Here is a 26,028-nt window from a genome sequence, read left to right on the forward strand (position 1 = left end):
AGATGAAGGGCTAACGTTTAACAAGCATGTGCAAAATGTCACGAGAAAGGCGGCAGACATACACAAAAAAGTAGCTAGAATGGCGAAGCTGGAATGGGGTATGACGGGAGACATGGTTCACCAGGTATACCAAGCCGTCATAGAGCCGATAGTTACATACGCGTCGGCAGCCTGGGCACCGACAGTTAAGAAACTGTGCACAAGGAAGAAACTGGAGACGGTGCAGAGGGCTTTCGCACAAAAAATAGCGAAGACGTACAGGACGGCATCGCTAAATTCCGCGACGCTATTGGCGGGGATACTGCCCCTCGACCTCAGGGTGGAAGAAGCCGCCGCGATGTTTGAGGCCAGAAGGGGGTCGTCTCCGTTCATACGCGAAGGAGACCGGATTGAGCGAGCCGTACCTGCGTTAGAACAACCCCATCCCGCGGAAAAACCGGATATTAGCTTCGCCATCACCAATGACCCTGGCCAAATAGAAAATGACAACAAAACGGCAATCTACACGGACGGGAGCAAGACGAAGAAAGGAGTAGGTGCCGCCTGGTCCAAATGGGAGAGTGGAAGTGAAAAGAAATGGAAGAAGATAAAGATGGCCCCTTACTGCACCGTATACCAAGCAGAGCTGGCAGCTCTCGTTGGTGCAGTAAGGGAGGCGATGACAGCGGGTACTGACGTGAATATCTGCAGCGACTCGCGGTCTTCACTCGAGGCGATTGCGGGCGGACGCTCTCGAAACCCCCGAGTAGTCGAGATCCGCAGACACCTGGTGGAGAGCCGAAAAAAGGGCCAAAACATAAGACTCCACTGGGTGAAAGCGCACGTCGGCACGGAGGGGAATGAAAGGGCGGACGAACTTGCGAGAACCGCGGCGGAGACCTCGAAGGTCAGAGCAGCTCACGTAGAGTACCCGCTATCATACATAAGGAAAGAGATTAGAAGGAAGACAATTGAGGAATGGGACCGGCGGTACAAAGAAGGAATGTCAGGAGGAACCACAAAACTGTTCCTTACAAACGTCACAGCGGCACACAAGCTAGTAAGGGAAAAAAGATTTAGTCCAGAGATGACACAAGTCCTTACAGGTCATGGGCCTTTTGCCGAATACCTGTACCGGTTTAAAATCAAAGACAAATCTGACTGTGAGTGTGAGAGTGGGGTGGAACAAACCATCCCACACCTTTTGATAGAGTGCCCCATTTTTGCCTCCTCCAGGTGCGACCTGGAACAGATGACAGGCATGTCGCTTAGTCTTCAGGGACTAACTGACATGCTAGCCTGTAACAGATCGCATCTGGAGGATTTCTGCCTTAAAATAACTAAACGCACCGCAAAGTTCAATGGAAGTAAGGCCGGGGCGGGGACCGCGAGGCGGCCGGCGCCCACTTGCTAATGGGTATTATGAGGATACTTACGGAGAAGTAAAAGCCGCCCGCGTCGCGGGCCACGTCTCGTAATTAGAATGTTTAAACGAAAAGAAATAAATAGAAAAAGGAAATAGGAATAAGACTGAAAATAAAAAACTGTAACTGTGATATTGTAACGTGTAAAACCCTAATAAAAATTAAAGTTGTTGTCTATTATTATGAGGAAGGATGATAGAAATGACGGAAGTTTAGCTTAGTCAACACCCCTGGCGATAAAGTAGCCGGGGAAGGTAGGCCTATTAGGTGCAAAAAAAAAAAAAAAAAAAAAAAAAAAAACCTAACCTAACCTAACCTCGTCGAAGACGTGATGTACAAGCTTAGACTTCTTATGTTGTGTTTGCCATTTAACGTCATCGCGTTTTACTTAACATCTAGCGCCATCTAGTATATAGTATACTTGATAATTGTTCCTGCCTAATATCACAGCGGCACACAAAAATATCAATTAGTATTATATTTTTGTACATGAAACGAATTTTTTATAAATTATTAAATATATAAGATTTTTAGTTTCTTTAATCGTTTTAGTGTTGAAGTTTTAGTTGTTGATACATGAAGAAGGTGTTTATTTAAAATTAATTCGATACCTCTACTATAATATTATGTATGTAAGTAATGATTACAATAATTCTATGCGTATAATTGTTGAGTAAACATAACAGTATGTTCGGGGTTGGGATAAATTATCAAGATATTTAATGGGATAATTATTTATTTTATGAGCAATGGACTAAACTAGTGGGGTGAGATAAGATTAAGAGTCGCGCCCGGTACGAGGTCTGAATGCCGACTAACTTTAGTGAATATAATAAGATATAATGGAAATGAACACACAAGCAAATCATATTGCATGGTGTCATTTACATTGCAATACCTGTACGGTTGTAAATCGTACATGTTCCCGGGGGAGGAAAAGATGAGGGTTAGTAAAATGGAGGATGAACTTAAGACTAACAAGGTGATACACAAATTTTAATATTAAATGTTTATATAGTGTTTACTATATGTATAGTTGTGGGTGAGAAAATGAATTACATTTATCATATTAGCTACAAAGATTCACTTATATTTAATTCCGGAAGGGAAAACACATGTTTATTTACACTTTCACTTGATTGACTTTTTGAATTTAAATTCTCTTAAAAACACTTTTATTATTGCGATAAGAATGCCTTTTTTCCCTAACTTTACACTCACTCACAACACTTTCACTTTTCACGGGGTATGTAACTATACTAAGCTTGACACGAACTTAGTATTGAAAGGAAAAATAATGTTAAGGATAAAACCATAGCAGAGAAAGAGATGCCCCTGAAATTCTTCGCTTTAGGCTGCCTTTCATCGACCTTCTCATGGTTTAAAGATTGATTATTATTATTTGTAGGTAGAAGGGATAACTTAACGACTGGGCGTTTAATAGAACCGTTCTTGGTTTTAAGAGTGACGACTCTTACCAGCCCGTCACTTCCGGGATGTAGCTCTACAACACGCCCTAAAGCCCATTTACCGGGCGGAAGATTTTCATCTTTTATGATGACTATATCGTTTAAGTTGAGATCTTTTTGAGGTCGTTTCCACTTGGATCTAATAGATAATTGTGAGAGATATTCATTCTTCCATTTGACCCAAATATCATGATAGATTTTCTGAGTTAAGTGCCATCGAGTTCTAAGATCATTTTCTGTCTCAAAAATGGTCAAGTTAGGACCGCTTGCTAGGAAATGGGCCGGTGTTAAAAAGTCTAGGTTTTCGGGATCTTCTGTCAATGGACAAAGAGGTCGAGAGTTCAAACAAGCCTCGAGCTGAGATAAAAGAGTTGAATATTCTTCAAAGGTGAGTTTTTGCTCGCCAACCACTCGTTTAAGATGATGTTTAAGGCTTTTTACAGCAGCCTCCCAAAGTCCACCCGCTGAAGGCCACGATGGGGCGTTGAAATGCCAATCTATATTCATTTCTGATATAACTGAGGTACACTCAGGACTTGATAGGATTTCTGAGATCTGTGTATACTCTTGTCGTAGTATGTTGTTGGCACCTATGAAGTTCGTTCCTTGATCGCTAAAAATATGTCGCGGAACCCCTCTTCTAGCTGACATTCGCCGCAACGCAGAGATAAAAGCTGTCGCGGTAAGATCTGATACTAATTCTAAATGCACAGCTTTTGTGACCATACATATAAAGACTGCTACGTATCCTTTTGTTGTTTTTATTCCACGGCCTTTGTTTGCCTTGACTAAAACATGTCCCGTAAAATCAATCCCCGTACTATGAAAAGGTCGGCTAGGTGTAACTCGAGAAGGGGGTAAATCGCCCATAAGTTGATGTTGTAATGTAGGATCAACTTTTTTACATTTTACACATGATCGTAATCTCTTTTTGACAGCACTATTTCCTCTAAGGATCCAGTATTTTTGTCGTATAAAACCTGCGGTTAGTTTTGCCCCACCATGAAATACAAGTTCGTGGGCTTCGTCTATAATTAGCTCAGCTAATTTCGATTGTGATGGAATAATTATAGGATATTTCATTTCAGGATCGATGTTTGAGTTTTTTAGCCGTCCACCGACTCGGAGCAATCCAGTTGAGTCTAAAACGGGGTTAAGATTTAGTATTTGACTCTTTTTATTTAAAACCTTAGCGACAGAAAGTTCAGATATTTCCTGAAAAAAATATTCTTTCTGAACATGTCTAATTATCATTTCTCTCGCATTACTCAAATCTTTAAAACTAAGATAATTATTTTCAAACGTTTTTTTATAAATAATCTTGTCGATAAATTTTATAATATAGGCTAAAATTCTTATAAGTTTTCTAAAAGAGCTATATTTATCCAATAATTGTTGTATTATATAATTGGGATTGGTGGTTATTGTATTAACCAGGTTTTTCTTTTTCAGATCTATATCTGTAGTATATGTAGGCTTTTCAGAATGCTCTTTGAGATTACATTGAGATAACCATTCAGGCCCGTGCCACCAAAGCGAAAGGCTTGTCAAGTGAAGAGCTGTCGACCCACGACTAGCACAATCAGCCGGGTTTTCCGAGGAATTAATATATCTCCACATATTATTTGGGATTATTTCACAAATCATTCTAACACGGTTTGCAACAAAGGGTTTCCATTTTTCGGGTTCGCCATTTATCCATCCTAGGACTGCCATAGAATCGACCCAACCGTAAACATGCACTCTGAAATTAGATAGGGATTCGACAATATTTTTCATTAATTTAGCTAACAACAAAGCTCCGCAAAGTTCCAAACGGGGTATGGATAAGGTCTTTTTTATAGGAACTACTTTGGATTTTGCCGCTACAATGGTGACATGTGTTGTATCTTTTCTTCGTATTCTACAATAAACAACACATGCGTAAGCTTTTGTACTAGCATCGCAAAAACCATGGAGCTCCACTATGTCATTTTCCTGTGTTTGTAACCATCGAGGTATTTTAAATTGCGATATATAGGATATGTCGAATTTTATTTTAGTCCATTCTAAGACTAATTTATGAGGTATCGGCTGATCCCATCCTAGATCAGACTTCCAAGTTTCTTGAAATAAAATTTTAAGTTTTGTAGTGACTGGTGCTAGCCAGCCCAAAGGGTCATAAAGTTTTGAGATTTCGGACAATAATTGTCGCTTAGTAGGGGTAATATTTGGGATATAATTAATAGGATAAAAGATAAATTCGTCGGCATTGGGATTCCAACGAAGGCCTAAAGTTTTAGTTGACTCCTGGTGCTTAAAGTCGAATTCTTTCTCGGAATCGTTCATGTCTTCTAAAAGGAGAGGTAAGTTTGAACGCCATTTTCTAAGATTGAAACCTCCAGATTTAAGTAGTTTAATTAAATCGTTCTTCAGCTCTATTGCTGTTTGTGCAGAGTGAGTCCCATGCAACAGATCGTCCATGTAAAATGAGCTTTCTAACACATCAGGTGCGATACTGTAAGGATAATTTGATCGTTCATCGATTGCAAGTCTTTTCAGGATCATCATGGCCAAGAAAGGTGCGGCCTTAGTTCCATAAGTTACAGTGGCTAGCTGAAATTCACCTAAGGGTTGGGATTGATCATCTCTCCAAATAATCTTCTGGAATTTTTGATGTTCTGAATGAAGCCAAATATTGCGAAACATTTTCTCTATGTCGGCTGTAAAACCATATTTAAATTGTCGCCATTTTAAGATTAGTGTTTGAAGGTCTTGTTGTAGATTTGGCCCCCTACACATAAGATCATTAAGGCTAAATCCACTCGAAGTTTTCGAAGAGGCATTAAAAACAACTCGCAATTTCGTAGTTGATGATTCCGCTCGTTGTACACAATGGTGCGATAAGTAGCAACCCGACTCTACGGCGGCGAGTGATACAACGGGTATCATGTGTCCGAGCTCTCTGTACTCCGATATAAATAATTTATAATCACGAGCTAAATAAGGTTTTTTAATAAGTTTATTTTCCAATTGAATAAATTGAGCGATAGACTTTGACTTCGATTCGCCCAATTTTTCCTCGAGATTTTCTTTAAAAGGTATTTTCACAACGTAACTGCCGTCGTCACGTCTTGAGGTTGTATTCTGAAAAAACTCTATACAATTTTGATCTTCCTGTGACATATTTAAGGGTTCATGAATATCTTCCACTTCCCAAAACCTTTGGATATCGTTATTAAGGATTATATTACACTGATAGGTTTTATAATTACCGGTTATTATCCATCCCAACTGCGTTTGCTGCGCAATCGGAAACCTTTCTTGAAATCTACAAATACCGTCCAAGATAATATCAGAATAAACATCAGCGCCGAATAATAAATCAATAGGGCTACTTTTATAAAATTCTGAATCAGCTAATTTTATATGATTAAGCTCAGGCCAATTTGGTTTTGGCAGGGTATAGCTCGGTAAATTCCTTACAAGTTTTTTCATAATAAATACATCCGTGTTAAAGGTATAATCATTGACTATCGATAAACACTTGATAGAGATTTTGCCCTTGCAATTGTTTTCTGTATTTCCTATCCCAGAAATATAACCATTACATTTCTGTCGAGGTATTTTTAATAATTGAGCAGCATTTTCACTGATAATTGAGATTTGTGAGCCCTGATCTAAAAGAGCTCTCATATTTTTATAAGATCCATCCGCTGCCTGTATCTTAATAATGACAGTGGCAAGTAATATTTCGGCAGGGTCAATTGGAAAAGATACTAATGTGTTAATTTCTTGTTGTTGAGGTAAATGTTTCACAACCCGGGGCACGTGTAACCTAGATCGTGAAACGTCCGGTGTCATATTATCTTTTGTAAAACATTCATGTAAAATTGTATTATGATTTTTATTACATTCCTTGCACATTAATTGCGAAAGGCATTTTTTACCTTCATGATAATGTAAACAGTTGATACAAAGGTTCAATTTTGCAATAGCATTTCTTCGTGCGATAGGCTGCATATTTAATAATTTTTGGCATAAATGTATACGATGATCGCTTGAATTACACACCGGACACAGCTTGCGTTTTTCAATAATTTTATTACTGGAATGTGTCGGTTGCGAAATAACCTGATTTGTAGAATAAGTATACTTAGGATTATTATAACTTTGTCTTAAGTTATGATTAAAATTTTTCGAAGATGATGATTGATTATTTAAATTTTTTGAAGGTTTATATTGATTGAAGTTATGATATGACACTTTTGGGGTGTGATTTTCTTGCTTCTTCCGTGAAGTTTCTAGGGTCATAAACTTAGTTTCTAAAAACTGCAAAAAATCTTGTAATACGGGTAATTCTCTCGGCGATTTCAAAGACTGTATATATTCATTGTACGTGTCTGCGTCTAACTTCTGAGACAATATACATACAAGGAAGGGATCCCAGGAAGAAACATTAATTCCAAGATTTTCTATGGCATTTATACTCTCGTTTGTAACATCGTGAATGCGTTTGATATGATTATCGACTGGTATTGAATATTAGGAATATTTAAGAGATTGTTAAGGTGAGATGTAAAGATTAGGCGCTTATTGTCATAGCGATGACTGAGAATATTCCAGCTAATGAGATAATTATCTGAGCTTACCTGGAGATGTTGAATCAACTTCTCAGGTTCACCCTTAACCTTACTTTTGAGAAATTGTAATTTCTGCGCATTTGAAAGAGATGGGTTACTATGAATAGTTTCCGTAAAGAGATCTTTGAAGGAAACCCATTGGTTATAATTTCCCTCGAAGGTTGGTAACTCCATTTTAGGGGTTGTTTTCTCGATGTGTGCTACCGACCACATCTTTTTATTGATATCCTTTTTAACTTTAATGTAATATTTTTCGTAATTTGTAAATTGATCTTCATATTCTCGGTTGGAACCACAAAGTTCATTGTCCAACTCCCAATGTAAGCTATCAATCGCAGTCCAACGGACTTGCAAGGTCTTTAGGATGTCTTCTAACTCCCACTTTTCCGAGATAAGGTCAAGTTCTATACTCGAGTCAGTTCTCAGAAAAGCTTTAAAATTTGTAGTTTGTTTTTTCATGAGATCAGAGGTCGATGCATTTGAGGTAGAAGGGGGTTGAAACGTTGGAGGTTGTAAGGACATAATTAATGATTATCAGAGATAACAATATAACCTTACTTGTTCAGCTGATAAGTTGCTCAAGATATCCTCGCAATACCTGCAAGGTTGTACTGAATCCGAGATGTAGTGTGCCTTCCTGAGGCACCGAAGTCACGAGGTAAAGAGATGTAGTGCCTTCCTAAGGCACCGAGGTTACGAGGTGAAGAGATGTAGTGCTTTCCTAAGGCACCGAGGTCACGAGGTGAAGAGATGTAGTGCCTTCCTAAGGCACCGAGGTCACGAGGTGAAGAGATGTAGTGCTTTCCTAAGGCACCGAGGTTACGAGGTGAAGAGATGTAGTGCTTTCCTAAGGCACCGAGGTTACGAGGTGAAGAGATGTAGTGCTTTCCTAAGGCACCGAGGTTACGAGGTGAAGAGATGTAGTGCTTTCCTAAGGCACCGAGGTTACGAGGTGAAGAGATGTAGTGCTTTCCTAAGGCACCGAGGTCACGAGGTGAAGAGATGTAGTGCCTTCCTAAGGCACCGAGGTCACGAGGTGAAGAGATGTAGTGCTTTCCTAAGGCACCGAGGTTACGAGGTGAAGAGATGTAGTGCTTTCCTAAGGCACCGAGGTCACGAGGTGAAGAGATGTAGTGCCTTCCTAAGGCACCGAGGTTACGAGGTGAAGAGATGTAGTGCTACTGTGTACGGTTGTAAATCGTACACAGTATCTTTCTTCAACGGCTAATATTTCTGTCAATTGACGTTAAATATTAAAGAATCAAACATTTCAACTTTCCTTATAAATCACACTATCTATTGTAGAAAATTGTATCAAAATCCATTCTGTAGTTGTTGAGTAAATGCCGTTTATATCCGCATAAAGACTTGTTGCAACTTCTTTAACGGCTAATATTTCTGTAAATTAAGATATCTTCCATAGAAATACAAAAGTATTACATATAGTTTTTATTCAAACTTACATTAAGATACTTAATATTTAGATATACTACACAGTTAAATTGTTACCTAATATTATTATGCCAATACAGATGCAACCTTACACATTTACACATTACACACTACTTAAAGACATAAACATTGTATTACAGCTTTCAGCGGTTATTGTATTAATAATAAAATGACTAATCTATTATTTATGTGATGACTTCAATCATGCCTAAAAACAATATAATGTTGTAATTAAACTTACCTCACTGTCATATTATCAATTTATAGAGTAACGTAAATTACTTGTAGTTGTTTTTGTTTTTTTTATACAGTTTAATAAAAGAACAATATAATAATTAGCAAATTTCATTTTATGATAAAATTTAACTATCACTAAATTTTACTACTTAAGTAGCTCCGCTCCAACAAAAACCTAAGAGTAGTAGCCAGTAGATACATCTAAAATATAATAAAAATAAATAAATTCAAACCTGGCCTCCATAGAGCTAATTAATAACATCTACTTTTTTATTTGTAGACAAATAGGTGTATATAAATATATGTAAAATAGGAGTAGTGTGGACTCAGTTAGCGCACTTAGACGTCCATTTTGTCCGCTGTGCGTTAAGTGCTTGAAGCCTTCGCGGAGACACCTCACTGCTCCGAGGGTACCATCATACTCGGAGGTTCGTTGGGAAGCTCCAGCCACGCATTCCAGGACTACGTGGGTGACTGATTGCGCTGCACTGAAACAGCCTCTGCACAAGGGACTGTCGGTCGCGCCAAGGACAAAGAGATTTTCATTAATGACAGTGGCACCTAGTGGGAGTGCCATGCTGTTGCCTTCGGGCTTCAGCCAAATGGGCAGGCACGACCGGGGCAGTACCACTGTCTCTTAGAAAACCGGCGTGAAGTGATGCAATAGGTTCGCCCTATTGTACTCGCGTTTCGTGCGGTGAGAGAGACTCCCGGAGCCCATCCCCCCCCCCCCCCCCCCCCATATGAAATATGAAGGCGCAGAAAAAAGAGAATCTACCCCAGGGGGGTACCACACGCGCTCGCGGTGGAGAATCCCCCTCTGGGCGTCCAACACCGGGACACTCAGCACCCGGTGGTGGACGCACAGGCTGCCCTTCGTATTCTGGGGGGGGCAACTCTGCGCTCAAAAACAAAAACAGTTATCGTTCTCGGGGCAAACGGAGCAATTCAACAAAGGCACCCCCGTCCACGCTCGCCGTGGACTTCACAAATGTTAGGGGGCTCAATTCCAACATCAACGCAGTCCACTACCATTTAGAGACTGCGAAGCCGGCCTTGCTCTTTCTTACCGAGACTCAGATATCCCCCCCGGCTGATACTTCCTACCTCTCCTACCCGGGGTACAAATTGGAACATTCATTTGTGCCGCGGGCGGGAGTTTGCGTGTACGTCAGAGAGGATATCTGTTCTCGTCGCCTCGGGACGCTTGAAGGAAGGGACCTATCTAACCTCTGGCTGCGCGTAGACTGCGATGACCATCCGCGATTCTACGCATGCCTGTATAGGTCCCATAGCGGAAATACCGAAACTGACCGACTCATTGAGCACATCCAAATGGCTACAGATTCCCTGCTCGAAAGGGTTCCTACCGCTGAAATCGTGATACTTGGCGATTTTAACGCCCACCATGCCGATTGGCTCGGCTCTGAAACCACCGATCACGCGGGAAGATCCTTTCACGACTTTGCTTTAGCCTACGACCTGACACAAATGGTCCCTGCGATTACGCGAATACCAGATGTGGATGGTCATAAACCCTCTTTGTTGGACCTTCTGCTGACTTCACATCCGGAGAACTATCAAGTCTCTGTTGACCCGCCAGTGGGTTCATCAGATCATTGTGTGGTCCGGAGTACTGTGCCTTCTACGCGCCCTTCACGGCCCCGCTTTATGGGTTGTCGCCGTATTTGGCACTATAAGTCAGCAGATTGGGATGGGATGCGGTCTTTCTTTGCGTCCTTCCCTTGGGGGCCTATGTGCTTTTCGCCGGAAGCTCCAGATTCCGTCGCCACCTCTGTCGCCGAAGTGGTTCTGCAGGGCATGGAACTCTTTATTCCATTTTCTGCGGTGCCGATCGGTGGCAAGTCTCAGCCCTGGTTTAAACGTTCTTGCAAGGCGGCCTCGCGTCGAAAGCGAGAATGCTTTAAGGCATGGGCGGAAGCGGCGAAATCTCGTGATGCCAATACCAGCGAACTTAAAACAGCATATAACTCAGCCTCCAGGTCCTTCAAACGGGAAATCACTAAGGCAAAGTCAGAGCACATTGCCGGATTTGGCGAGAGATTGGCCCAACTCCCTTCAGGGACACGAGCCTTCTGGTCTCTCGCCAAAGCTGTCCAAGGGAATTTCTGTCAGCCCGCCATTCCGCCACTGCACAGGGAGGATGACTCTCTAGCCCATACTGCGAAGGAGAAGGCCGACCTTTTGGGCTGTCTCTTCGCGTCCAACTCGACTTTGGATGACCGAGGGAGATCACCACCGACCATTTCGCGGTGTGATTCTTCGATGCCGGAAATCACATTCCAGCAACGTGCTGTCCGCAAAGCACTTTCTTCCTTGGACATTCATAAGTCGAGCGGGCCGGATGGTATCCCCCCAATTGTGCTGCGTACTTGTGCTCCTGAGTTGGCTCCGGTCTTAACGCGCCTTTTCCGGTACCTGTACTCGCTCGGCACTGTCCCGAAGTGCTGGAAGACCGCTTCGATACATCCGATCCCAAAAAAAGGCGATCGCTCTGATCCGTCCAACTATCGCCCAATAGCTATAACCTCCTTGTTCTCCAAAATAATGGAAACCATTATTAATAGCCAGCTCTTGAGGTATCTAGAGGGCCACCAGTTGATTAGCGATTCTCAGTACGGCTTTCGTCGTGGTCGCTCAGCTGGTGACCTCCTTGTATACCTTACCCATAGGTGGGCAGAGGCAATTGAGTCCAAGGGGGAGGCGCTGGCGGTAAGTTTGGACATAGCGAAAGCCTTCGATCGGGTGTGGCATAGAGCACTGCTCTCGAAGCTTCCAGCCTATGGGCTTCCCGAGAAATTATGCGATTGGATCTCCAGCTTTCTGGCCGATCGGAGCATCAAGGTCGTCATCGACGGAGCATGTTCCGACCTTAAACCCGTAAACGCTGGGGTCCCACAAGGCTGTGTTCTATCCCCGACCCTATTTCTTCTGCATATCAATGATATGTTGCAACTTAGCAACATTCATTGCTATGCGGATGACAGCACTGGGGATACTCTTTACACTGGCCGGGCAGGTATTTCTCGGGCAGTTGTTGATGAGTACCGGAACAAACTTGTGTCTGAAGTCGAAACTCTACTACGTGGAGTCTCAGACTGGGGCAGACAAAACCTAGTCCAATTTAACCCCAAGAAGACACAAGTTTGCGCGTTTTCCGCTAAAAAAATACCCTTTGTCGCTACTCCTCTTTTCGAAAACACTCTTCTTAAAGCCACAGCCAGCATTGGAATACTTGGCGTTGACATATCGAACGACGTTCAGTTTCGCGGTCACTTGGAGGGAAAGGCTAAATTAGCCTCCAAAAAGCTTGGTGTGCTCAGCAAGGCGAGGCAGTACTTCACTCCGGGCCACCGCATGCAACTATATAAAGCGCAAATTCGGCCCCACATGGAGTACTGCTCTCACCTCTGGGCGGGGGCTCCCCAGTACCAGCTCCTTCCACTTGACCGTATACAACGCAGAGCGGTTCGAATCGTCGACGACCAATCCCTCTCCGATCGGCTTGATCCTTTGGCGTTGCGTAGAGATGTGGGGTCACTCTGCATCTTCTACCGCATTTACCATGGAGAGTGTTCAGAGGAGTTGTTCGGATTAATACCTGCAGCTGAGTTTCATCATCGGACGTCGAGGCAGAATACGAAATTCCACCCGTATCACCTCGACGTCCGCCGTTCCACAACTGAGCGTTTTTCAAGGCAGTTTTTGCCGCGCACCACCACTATGTGGAACCAGCTGCCCACTGAAGTATTTCCGAACCAATTCGACTTAGGGTCCTTCAAGAAAAGAGCGTACCAATTCTTAAAAGGCCGGCAACGCACTCGCGAGCCCTCTGGCATTGAGAGTGTCCATGGGCGGCGGTATCACTTTACATCAGGTGAGCCTCCTGCCCGTTTGCCCCCCGTTCTATAAAAAAAAAAAAAAAAAAAAATTGTCCTGATGAGATGAGTGACTTTGGAGTTCTGTGGATTTCTGGCGAATCCAGGTCGCACTTGCGAGAAGTACAAGGGAAGGAGCGGGTACGGACCAGCCGCGGAATTATTCCGAATCCTCTCTTTACAAGCTCGTCGGCAGCATCATTGCCGAGAGATGCACTGTAGGGTAACCGTGTTATTCAGGGTTATTGCCGCCAGTGCATGGTGACACTCGAGTTTATTGTGTGTCTTTTACGCACTGTCAGAACGAACTGAAGTGAATACTGAAATCATTAATTCCTAACCGCTCTGTACGGCTTGGCTGCTTTGGTTAGAGCGACAGAAAAATCTGGCTTTGTGTGTCTAAAGGTAAATGTATGTCGATGTTGAGATGAAGAGAGAACAAGGAGCCATTAGTATATATACGTAGCTCATTCAGGGACGATTGATCATGTTCCTCTTCTCTCATATGTCTTCTCTCATACTTCCTGTTGAAAATGTGTTGATTAGCGATCCTATCACGTGGCGAGGCTTATGAGTGGTTGATACTATGTCGCCCTGTAGTATACTGTAGTGGTTTTTCCCCATAGATCTAAGTTGCATAAGTCTGACGGCAGCTAGTGCCGCCTCCTGCTGTATCGCTGATGTTGGCGTTGTTTTCATGCAACCGCAGCAGCAGCGGACAAGGCGCGCCTTGTAGCGAGCTTGTAGCTTGGAAGCGTCCTTGTTTTGTGATAACCGTTCGGAGTTTCGATCTCCGCCACAACAAAACGACAAAGTTCTTTTGAAGTGAAACTTCTTTAGGCGCATGAGGGTAAAATTGGGATGTGCAGCGTTTTGTGGAAGAAAAGGGAGCGACCGATTGAGAGAGAATGAGAAGGGTGAATTACCTTACAGAAATTCTACTTTTAAAATTAAAATTTCGTAAAGAGAATTTACGAAATATTAGTATTTTATATTTCATGCAAAATAATTTATTCATTCATTTGATATTAAATGACGAATTGTAAATTAAAATGCTACGTCTTTTATTATGGAAGAAATAAGTTTAAAAAATTAAATTTGTTATTTGTATTCAATTTCGACACTTTTAATATTTTAATGACAATTAAATTCATTAAATTCCTAACATATCTTCCTTTTTCCCTCCCTCTAAGTCACGGAAATCTAAAGTTTTAGAATTGTATAAATATGATCACTCCTCCTTTACTGTGCCAAGTATCCTGCTATGGAATTCCCTACTAATTGATATTAGACGAGCTCAGTCCTTAAATTTATTCAAAAAGCTTCTTTTTGATCATTTTCTTTCTGCCTCGTTTATATAATATATTAAGAATCCTCAGTTAACCTTTTGATTGGCTTTTAAATTTTTGTTTATACATATTTTTGCATTTCTTGTACTCTACCCTCAGTAGGTGTTTCTTTTTTTATTGTTCCACAATAGGGTTGCCTGGAAGAAATCGCTTGTTAGCGATAAGGCCGCCCGTTGCCTTATAATTTTTTTAACCTGCTTTTTTATTTTTGTTATGTGTATGTTTTTGATTAAGGTAACAAAGTATAAATAAATATGAACAAGACTTAAAAATGAGTTTGCCAAAGAAGTTTCACTTCTGACGCACGCACCGTATTTTTACAAAAGTGGGCCATAGACGGACCTCGGTCTTGACTGCAACATGCGGTTTGCTCAGGATCTGCTCGAGCGGTCCGTGTATATGAATTTAGTATGGAAACTGCAGATCGCCGTGCGGCGACCGCTTGGAGCAGTCGGTATCGGCTGCAACATGCGGTCCGTCTATGGCCCGCTTAAGCCTAATACTTATATATATATATATATTATATATATATATATATAATATATATATATATAATTTTTTTTTCTTCAAATATGATATATTTATTAATATTATTTTATAAATGTTCGAGATTTTAGGGTATAATGTTGTTTAACTCACTTATAAATCACGAAATCACCGAGGAAAGGGGAAACTTTTGATTTGACTTTATTATAAATAAATAATTAATGCTTTTTTTTGCCTAGAAAGTGGTACATTATGATGGATGAATTAAAAAAAAAACCTTTCAATCAGCCATATCAAATTCGAAATAGTCTTATTGTAATTAAAACAAATTAAATTATTTTATATATAATATTCTATGTTATTATCTCAAAACATATAATCTAATAATTCCCTCATATTATATGAGCACCGTGCCTTCAAAATCCCCTTGCCCTCAAAGGCATTACACGGTTACTGCTCTGTAATCTGTGGGAAGGTGATTAAATAGATTGCCATTGACTGTACACACCCATAAAATAAGTTGTTCCCGGTAAGATTTTGGTCTAATTTAATTGGCTCTTTTTATAGGTCATTTTTAGCTTATCTTATAATCTCAACATTGTAAGACAATATAAGAATACCGCAATTTCGGAAGAATATAGTACATATACGTGGCAAAATATCAATGTTATTAATTTAATTTCGTGGTAATATTACAGTATGTGTTCCGGCTAGAAAAGCAGAAAATCCCACTATGGATACATTTCTATTACAAGTAAATTTTCTATTACGTTATATTCTTCAATTCGTTATAGTCCAACAGGTCTTTGTAATAAACACTATTACACTAAATCATCTAGGTATTATTATGACCCTGCAACAAGTAGCATAAGTTAAAAAGCGCAGAGAAAAGGATTTGTTTTTCCTTAAAACCTACTGAAGATCTTTTAACTCAATCGCTCAGCTTACATTCCCGAAGAAAGAGTTGTGAGTTAGAAGACATTGCAAATATTTCAATCTTTTATTACAACATTCTCGCTGGATCATTCACAATTATACAACCTTTTTTTACAAAAATATTACAGCAAAAATTTCTTAGAATTTTTTTATAAAATTCATTAAAGTACTCTCAGATTCTTAATCTATTTAACATTATTTACAAAAATACATAATATTTACAAAAACGATCACACAGCTTCAATAAATACTTTACACCCTTACACGTCCTTTCCCCGATACTGTCTCGACTCAACATTCCGTCACAATCTTCTGGAGTAGGTACATCTGGAGGTACTTACAAATATCACAAAATCTAGCATCAACATCAAAAAACTAAATGAATATTGACTCGTCGTCGACCGAGTCGAATGCGTTCCGAGGTAAAGAACAAAGTATCTCAGGTGCCAATTCTTAAACGGAGTAGCTCAGACGAGCACTGTGAGTCTTTCGGGGGGCGGATGCCTCGCGGCGGGCGGCGGATCGGGAGGCGGGAGGGATCGCTTCGTGAGCTCCTTCTCGCGCGTCGGCGCGTTGTTTCGTACGTCCGCGTTCTGCGCCTTGTACAACGAGTGCGCGCGCGGCAAAGCCTCCGCCTCGCCTCGACCGCCCAGAGGATTCGCGTAGCGCCGGAGGTTCTCTTCGTTTTGCAAGTTGTTCGATTTCTCTTCGTCGTGGCGTCGCGTGCGTTCTTCGGCGGCGGCGACGATCCTTCGACGCTTAACCAGCACCACGGTCGCCGCGGCGGCGCCGAGGAGTAGCAGCGGAACGGTGGCGGCCAGGACGAGCAGAGCGGGACCGGATGCCGGCTGCGGCACCGCTGCCGGCGCGGCGGGAGAGGCGGGAGGTGGCGTGGCGGCCGACAGGCGCAGCCGAAGAGCGGCACCGAGCAGCGCGTGATGGTTGAGGCGGCGCCGCGCTACCAATTCACTCAGCGCCTTGACAGCACTCGCGAGTGTACTCGTCTCGTCTTCGGTAGGCGGCTGCCGTCCATCGTCTTCACCGGCCCACTGGAATTAATTAATCAAAATAAAATAAATAAATAAATAATTGAATTGAGAACCATTTATTCAAGCCCAATGTCTCTTCTCATTTTTGTTTAAAATGCCAATGAACTAAAGCTTTGCCTAGTACTTAACTAATAAAAATAAATAAAAAGTGTGAACACATTTATCTCACACGAAATCATAAATGAAGTCATACTCACAAGTGCCAAATCGAGGGCATCGTCGTCGTCGGCTGCGAGATCGCAAAGAAGAGTAAGGGGAGGAGCGGGTGTCAAACGATCGGTTAGGGCAGCTGCTAGTGCCCGCCGCAGGGCCCCGCAGGCCCGCTCCACGTGAGCGCCCGGTGCCAGCCGTTCTCGAGCGAGCCGCAACTCCGCTCTCGCGCACCCTGGCGGAGGCGGCGCCCGCGCGCCAGGCCAGCAGGCAGCCGGGGCCGGCAACGCCGGCGGCTCCACACGTCGACCTGCCACGCGCCGACACTCACCCAGCGGGGCGCAAGGCGGCCGCAGGCAGAGTGAGGGCGCGGCCGGGACGCAGACTTCGTCAGTGCGACACGCCAGTGCACCCGGTGCCAGGCAATCGGCCAGACCGCACCAGAGGCGCGTGCATACCGCTTCACCGCGCGCACATCGGCATGCATTGCAGCCCCACCACCACGTGCCGTTCTCGGCACCGCACGCCCCGGGCCCTTCGCTCGCCGCGTTTCCCGTCACCGGCTCAGCTTCATCGATTCCGATGGCTTCTCTCGTCTCACTCTCTTCTCCCAGACCGGCGATCACTGAAAAACAAATATCACTGTTTAAAACGCCGCGTTTAGGAGCCGGGTTTCGTCGGCATCGCTTCGACTCACGTTCCAAACACCGTCGGGCGACGTGCGACGGCCTGGCGGGGCAGAGGCAGCGTGCCGCGCTGGCGGCGGGTGCGCAGAGCGAGGGCGGCGGGCAAGTCGGTTGACAGGCGGGAGCGCCGCAGTCGGGACCGGCCCAACCCGGCAGGCACTCGCACGCCCACCAGCCGGCTCCGCCGACGCAACGCGCTCCGTTGCGGCAAGGTGCGGAGACGCACGCGTCGGCGGGGATCTCACAGCGTGCGCCACCCCAGCCGCTGCGACAGGCGCAGGCCCAGGCGCCGCCGACCGCCACGCACGAGCCGCCGTGTAGGCACGGACAAGGGCCAGCGGCAGGAACGACCTGTCAAATCCGAATATCTATGATTTGTGTATAAAATATACGGTATGTTTATTCTGAATCAATTGCCTCTTGTATCGAAATGCATCGCATTTTAATTTACGTATGTTATTAACACAGCCTCGATTGTTAGAGTATGTCGAGAGCACAACAGACTTTCCGAAGTCTCCGGGACGGGCTACATCGTGCAATGCCTGGGTACATACCGACGTATCCTGGCCGAGGAGGCTATTAAAGCGAGTCAGCGACCCCGTAAGTTAACATGAGTATTGAAGAAAGTAAGTTAGGGTGCACATCTGTAGGCTGACCTATATTGAATACATAAATAATTACGTTTAAATAAATAATTTAATTTAATCACGTGGAATAAGTAATACCTGTATCTTATATTCCATAATAAACATATTTTATTTTTACGTACTTACGTAAATCGTACACTCAGATCAATGACATTAAATATCATTATTTACCTGAGGAGCGAGGGGCAGATCACAAGCGGGCCCGGCCCAGCCGGGGGCACAGACGCAGCGAGCGCGGGGGGTCTCATTCAGCGGCGCAGGTAGCAGAGCACAGGAACCGCCGTTGGCACAAGGTGGGGAACAAACCGCTTCCACCGTCTTCGTACACGTTTCACCTGCAGGAGTCAGACAGGTTAACGGCTTAGTGGCTGAGGCAATGGTTGTATATACTCATTGGTCTAGTGTAGTATTAAAATATTAAAAATTCAAGTCTGGTTCTTACCGGTCCATCCATCACGACAGATACACGAAAAGCCTCCGGAGACGCTCGAGCAACTTCCATTGTTTAGGCAGGGATTCGGAACGCACTCGTTTGGTTCTTTTAGCAACAGAGGCGGCACGACGCGCAGCGTACAGTTCTTTCCGGTCCAGCCAGGCGCACAGTGACAATAGTAGTCACTCTGAGCCGTGTAGCAGGTGGCGCCGTTAGCACAAGGGGCGCCGGCGCAATGGTCGCGATCGTCCTACAGACATACACGATTGCAACGATACAACTACGACACTACATTTTCAGTATAGGATAACCACTCACCGGACAAAACCGTCCCGAACAGGAAGCGAGCTAGAAGCAGAGATCGTTTAGTGTATTAGTTGCGGCTGTAGAGAAATTTTAAGTCGAATTAAGCGGGTTATATCATTAGTTATTTATCTAATAAAATGTTAGTCATAGTGAGCGAAAGTTAATAGAGTGGAATGGTAAAAAATGGGGATCCCAAGCCGCTAACCTCGCAGTCCACGCCCGAGAATCCAACGGGACAGATGCAGCGATAAGCATCGAGAAGATCCACGCATTCTCCGCCGTTACGGCAAGGTCGCGGCGCGCAGTCATCGACGTCTTCCGCGCAAGTGCGTCCCGCCCAACCGGCTGCGCACGCACAATGAAAGTCATCCACGAGGTCAATGCATGTAGCGCCGTTGAGACACTGACCCGTGCAGTCGTCCACGTTGTGCTCGCAGTCGCGGCCCGTCCAACCGGCGAGACAGGTGCACGAGTAGCCGCCTGCCGTGTTGTTGCAAGCCGCCGCGTTGACACACGGTCCCAAAGAACCCTCGGGTCCAACTTGTACTTCGGCGCACTCGTCTACGTCCTCGGTGCAGGTGAGGCCGCGCCAACCTGCTGCACAGTCACACTGGAAGGCGTCGAGACGGTCGTGGCAGAGCGCACCGTTGAGACAGGGCATCGAGGCGCAGTCGTCGGCATCCAGGTCGCAACGTGTGCCTGTCCAGCCACGCTCGCAGACGCACGTGAACCCGGTGGAGGCGGCGCTCAGCTCACACGTACCATGCGCACAAGGCTGTGGGGCGCAAGGGTTGTCGACTCGTTCGCAGTCGGCGCCCGAGAAGCCTTCGGCGCACGTGCACAAATACTGATCGGGCGCCGTGTTCTCACATGTGCCTCCGTGCTGGCAAGGCTCGTGCGTGCCGCAATAGTTGAGGTCTTGATCGCAGAGGATGCCACCCCAATTGGTGTCACAAGTACAATCCCAGGAGGAGCCGTTGCAGTAGCCGTGCTTGCAGCCCGGGTAAGGCTGACATTGCGCGCACAGTTCGCCGCGCCAGCCCGGTCGACACCTGCACACGCTTAGCGGTCAGTAAGGTTCATTCCAGAACTTTATACACCAAATGTTATTCATACTTATTTGTACACTGACCAATAACATTTTGATTATTAGAATACGATGATATTGACAAATGTTACGAACTGTTTCATTTGCATGACAAAAGCAGGACAGATTTATATATATAGATTAAGTGAAATATGGATATATTCAGCCAAAACCTTTGGCGGGCTGTGAATGTCTTTGGTTAGGCAAAGTGATGTATGGGAAGGGTTGAGGATGCAAGGGAAGTTGTAACGCCTATTAAAAAACGTTAAAATTAATTGAATTAATGTAAATAATTGTAAAGAAAATAAATGTTTTTTCTAATGCTTCAAACTTGATCAGTAACGACGATAAAACTTACAAACATTCCCCAGGACGATCGCAACGGCCATGCGCCGGGTGGCAGCCTTCTTTGCACACTGGTTTCTCGCAGTTATCACCCTGCCAGCCAGGCAGGCACCGCTTGTCGCCCTGCGGCGAGCACGAGTAGTGGCCGAACTTGTCATCACGCGGGCGGCAGAAGCTGGTGCAGGTGGTGTTGTAGTAGTTAGGCTGGCACAGGACTCGCACGCGGTAGGCCAACGCGGCAGCGGACCCGGCGTGTCTCAGAGCGTGCCATTCGGCGCCCGGCTCCACGATCCCAGACCACCACGCTTGCTCGATAAGCCCACTCTCTCCGTCGACGCCGCCCACGTAGTCGTAATCGTCGTAGGCCTGCAGAATGAGCGTGAAGGAGCGCGTCCAACGGAACGAAAAAGGCAACGCGAGCGTGTATAGCGGGTCGGCGAGCGTGAACGAGTCTGTGCCGAGGACTGGGGAAGCCGCTCGGCCAAATGAGCAGGCGCCGGGCGCCGCCGCCGACTGGTATTCCTTAAGGCACAGGGCAAACCGCGTGCGACACGGACGTGCGCAGGTTGCAGAAGGTGTAGAAACCGTCGGAGAGGTGACGGTCGCGGGCTCACTTCCGCCACAGCAGCGACCCGACGCAAGCTGCAGCCGGTAGTTGGAGAACTCCAGAACCTGCAGCTCGAACACGCCCGCCCCCGCCGCGCACTGCGATATAAAAGTGTTTGATTAATTTATAAATTAATACCATTTTAGTTTTATGGGACGACCATTAATAACATAATATGTGATATTATTTTTCAACTTCGCGAAGTGCCGATGTGCCAAATATGTGTACTAGTCTGCTCAGCTAACGTTTTAACGCATCAAAACATTTCGTCGGTGGCAACAACAACTCAAATGTTGCATACGTTGTATCTACACTGGTGTGTGTTGTAGCTAAAGCATTACATTATATAAAAAATAAAGAACTTGCAATATTTACATCATGGATTCACAAAAAAAACATATTATTAAGAAGGTTGAAAAGAAAGCACGAAACAAAACTATGAAACTATGTATAAGGTGTTGGAAAGGGTACAAAACAACCCATTCATGTATCCGATCTTATTTATTCTTGGTTCGTGGGCTACAACGAGCTCAGAGTAGGTACTGCGAGAATTCACGCTTGCGATGAACTTCATAAAATAGTTACATGGCCACGACAGCAATTCGGCAGAACTAGTGCCTTAGCCTCAATGTGACTGATGGTACGTCAGAAGGCGACATCGTCAGCCGTTACTACATGTGCCAACAGCTAGGTCGAACCTTCTAAAAAGGGCACATATTTTTCGCTGTATTATATGTACTCAAAGAACTACATGGGATTTTTATTGTCTATTGAGTGAAATAGCAAGAGTTCTGTTATTTGTTAGCGCCAATAATCATTAGTTGAGTTTATTATTTCCCTAATTTTTTTTTTATTTCGTGTGTGAATTATTTATTGGATATGCATTCTTGTTGATAACTAGGGTCATCCGTTAGGACAAGATTGTGTTTTTTGTAAATATACGTATGTCCATTAATAAATAAAAAGTAGAAATTATTCTGAAATTTATCCAACGGAAAATAGAAACTCGGCATCGCGATCTATAAATGTAAAGAGCACAAAAAACGCATGAAAAAACTATAATAAGGAATAATGAAGTCCTCATATCTCCGTGGCGTCTTAAGCGTTTATTATACAAATGAGTAAGAGAAAGAGCAACGGAGTGGATACGATTATAATCCAGAAATAAAAGAAAGTTGAACACCTCACTCCAGGTAGTAAAGAATAATCAGGACGAGATTAAAAAAATAATGAGAGAAAATAAGGCTTACCTAAACTACTTCCGTTACTACTAGGTAATATGAAAAACCTCCAGGAAATTTTTCTTATTATGGAATAAAGACGTCGAAAAAAAACATTAAATTGTGAAAGTAGGAAAATATGATATTTCAGGAAAAATATATAAAAAACAAGTTTAAATTAGTGTCTAAGTTCAATTTCTTTTTTTCTATTTATTACAAAAACAGAACTTTAAACGACATTGTACCTACAATTATACCTACAATATTTATTGTATAGATGTGAATGTATTGTAACACATAAATGGATGTATCATTTTATTAAAATGGACTATATATAATGATCCTGGACAAAATCAAATTGGTTGCTGATTTTTTGCTTTAACATATTTTTGTTATTATTATTATTATTTTAATTTATAGTGCTACAAATGTAATTTTTTTTTGTATCTCACACACTGTTTTATTGTGTTTTTTTAATATTTTTATTACTCTTCAATGTTAATATTCTACGGTTTCGATATTTGTAAATATGTGAGGAACATGTATACTAACTTTTTTAGTATAGTAGTTTATTCTAAGAGTACATTGTCTTCACATATAATTATTTAACAAATGTAACAAAATATTGTAAACCTATTTTAAAAGAGTAAGTGTGGAGTTTCTTGCCCATTCTTCTCCACACGAAACTACCTTTTGGAAGGGGCAACTAGAATCTTCTTTATATTTTTTTTTGACGTTCAAAAGTGCCATTTTAGATGGTCTAATTGAAATAAATGATTTGACTTTGATATGTAGTTAAAATAAAAGAGGTAGTGAAAATGAATGAAATGATCATAAACACTTGGTTTTACATGATTATTGGGACAAAGTAAGTTAATATAATTATTATCGTTTCGAGTTCGAGATTAGATTAACACATACAATTATATATACAGCACCTAACTATACTACCTAACGTATTAGCCAAGCCTGATTAACTTTCCTTTTTAATTTTCAATAAATTTTTCATCGTGTATTAGGTATTTTATGTTAAAACGCCAATTATTGCTATTGATGATTGCGACTACAAGTTTTAGTAAACGTAAATTTTATGAACATTCTAATAAGAGATACCATGGAACGTATATTCATGCTAAAGTCTTTGGTTAAAAGTTATATAAAGTATGCTGAATAGATTTCCTTATCGATTCAAAAGGATCCTTAAAATAAAGATACACATGCCTTAGCTAACTGATACACGATAAATATCTATTTTAACTTATTAATGATGACTTTTAGTGTTGAAGGTGTAGGAAAGTGTGAGCGTGTGGTTCCCAAGCGGCGGATGCTGCGCCGGAACAGCGACATTATCTCGGCATTCTCAGACCAAAACAGAGTGACTCTCCACTGCATCACTCCTCAAACAGACCACAAGTATTCCAATAATTCCGCTAACTCGACCGACGCTTAACTCTCTGGTTTAGTATCATTTAGGCACCTTACTAAACACAATTATGGAAGCGAAATCGAATACTAGATAATTTAATAATACGATATGTTTTATGTTATCATAACATACACAAAAATGTACCTAATATGTATGACGAAGTTATCTACAACTAATTTCCGCCCGCGCCAAGTTCCGCTCGTAATGCTTATAATATCCTATTTTCGCGCTCTTTTGTGTATGGTATTGAAGTGGTGGGCTGAAAAGTGTATTAAAGTCTGTGTAAAGTCAGTGTGGTACAAATTGCACATGAAGGCATATCATCATCATAAAATATCATTAAACATCAGAGGGTGTAACAAATAACGTAACATACAAACACTACTGTTCCCTCGGCCTAATACTTAAGTAAGCTACAAATTGTACGTTTCATAAAAATATGTAATATCTATTGTAAAACTTCCTCCTGTCCAACCTCACGCATAACATTACCACTATTAGGCAGTATTTCGTCAGGTCAACGACTGAAGAGAACGTCCACTACGTGTTCGGACTTCGGGCTCTTCCTCATTTATCCATGCATAATTAATCAAACCAGTTCTTAGCGTGCAATTTTAAAATCACTTTGAATTCTCAAAGAACGACGTACGAGCATTACAAACTCCTAACTCAAATCGTTTACTGAGCCTACGAGGATCATAATAATGCTGTTATGTAAAGTCGTGTCTCGGCCGTCCGGGAGCCGTAATGCGGAGATTCGAGAGCGAGAGCTATTGTAAATTGATAAAAGGAAATATGTACCTTTTGAATGTTTCACACGCCTCAGCATCTTCAATAGAAGTAAACTTGGCAAATGTCTGTTAAAATAAATAATTAAATAACTGAAGTTAATTAGTCCTTTTCTCAAGCGAAGCAAATCACACAGTAGAGCACAATAAAATAACGCTGCGTCTATTACTTTTCTAGATATTCATGAATAATGTTCAATATAATATTATATACACTGCCTCTGGGGCTTAGTATATATTGTATTATATATGAATTGTCATGTTAATTTTGAAAACGGCTCTGTCCATGTTTTAGTTGTATTGTTTGTATTTATTAAACTTATATATTATTTATGTCAAAAGTAAATTATGTTTAACAATGTTAAATACTATTATAATTCTATTTGTTAACGTTTTATTCTGCTTATTAAGTTTCTTGATCTAACGGTCACGTACTATTCACCTAATTCTAAATTGTACACTCTTTGAATTGTTTAGATCAAGTTTTGTTTATCTTAAATTATTATGTTCTAATAATTATGTTATAATAATATGTTCGTCGTAAACAAGTTTTATGTGTTTCATAAATAATAGACTTCTTTCTTGGAAAAATCCGATTATTCAACAAAACAGAACTTTTTTAACATATACATAATTATTAATTAGCACAATATGTATTTGTATAAACAACAAATATCTCAATGTAACACACAAATGATACAGTAACCCGTTATAGTAATCAGTTACAATCAGGAAAAAGACGAGACTGAGGCGTTCTTTTTTTTAGAAATCTTTTCTCTCACTTTTGTTACTTCAACCTGTTCCTTATCCTATTTCGCAAAAAATCATATTATCGTCGTTCTTTGAGGAAGACGGTCGTTCGGTGTAAGAGGATGAACACCTACTTGCAGCGTGGTGGCGAGGGCGAGGGCGAGCAGCAGCGGCGAGCGCCGCGGAGTGCGCGGGCTCATCGGGTCAACGGGGCGAGCGGGGCGCGGGGCGCCGGCGCCGGGACCGCGCGCGCATAGCACTGGCACTGCACTGACTGCACACGGGCACTGCACTCGTTCGGGCACTAAAATCACTCGGGCACTAGCACACGTCGTTTCGCCGCGGGGCCCGGAGAGCCACTGAGCGCTCTCGCAAGTCACACGGCGATCCGCCCGCCCCGCCCACCCGCCTTACACCCTCCCGAACGGTCCGGTCCTCGCGCTCACAGTGCAATACCGACACCTTTCGCCACGTGTGGTGGGATCATGATCGGGCTGATCTGGCAAAAGCAAACTATCTTCCAAATATAAATTAGCAAAACTTCATTTGGTGGCCCTTTGATTATGTCTACTGCTTCAGTCATGTCTAATCATTCTTTTCATTTACAAAACGTAAGCGAGTAAGTGGTAGAGAGCACCGCTCCCGCGGTCTATTGTACTGAAGCCCGGCCCGCGCTCTCAT

The 26,028-nt window shown here is 42.9% G+C and overlaps 1 protein-coding gene across 1 annotated transcript; it reads right to left on the bottom strand.

The window, feature by feature from the left end:
* Positions 1–15,903: 15,903 nt before the first annotated feature.
* Positions 15,904–25,695, bottom strand: LOC125054616 (protein serrate). The gene is made up of 8 exons (XM_047656622.1): positions 25,482–25,695; positions 20,570–21,261; positions 19,330–20,176; positions 18,828–19,068; positions 18,557–18,720; positions 17,750–18,089; positions 17,100–17,677; positions 15,904–16,902 (listed from the first exon to the last, which is right to left on the bottom strand). The coding sequence occupies exons 1-8, from the start codon at positions 25,545–25,547 to the stop codon at positions 16,321–16,323; spliced, it is 3,510 nt and encodes a 1,169-aa protein (XP_047512578.1). The 5' UTR covers positions 25,548–25,695; the 3' UTR covers positions 15,904–16,320.
* Between the last annotated feature and the right edge of the window lie 333 nt (positions 25,696–26,028).

This window comes from Pieris napi, chromosome 12, assembly GCF_905475465.1.
Source record: "Pieris napi chromosome 12, ilPieNapi1.2, whole genome shotgun sequence".
Taxonomy (NCBI): Eukaryota; Metazoa; Arthropoda; class Insecta; order Lepidoptera; family Pieridae; genus Pieris; species Pieris napi.

Bases quoted from the DNA above. Each gene is read 5' to 3' on its own strand.
- LOC125054616 (XM_047656622.1), bottom strand. From the start codon at position 25,547: ATGAGCCCGCGCACTCCGCGGCGCTCGCCGCTGCTGCTCGCCCTCGCC. The intron at 20,177-20,569 runs GTAAGTTTTATC...AAGCGTGTGCAG, and splicing joins GATCGTCCTGGGGAATGTTT to GTGTCGACCGGGCTGGCGCG. The intron at 18,090-18,556 runs GTAAATAATGAT...CGGATTTGACAG, and splicing joins ATCTGCCCCTCGCTCCTCAG to GTCGTTCCTGCCGCTGGCCC.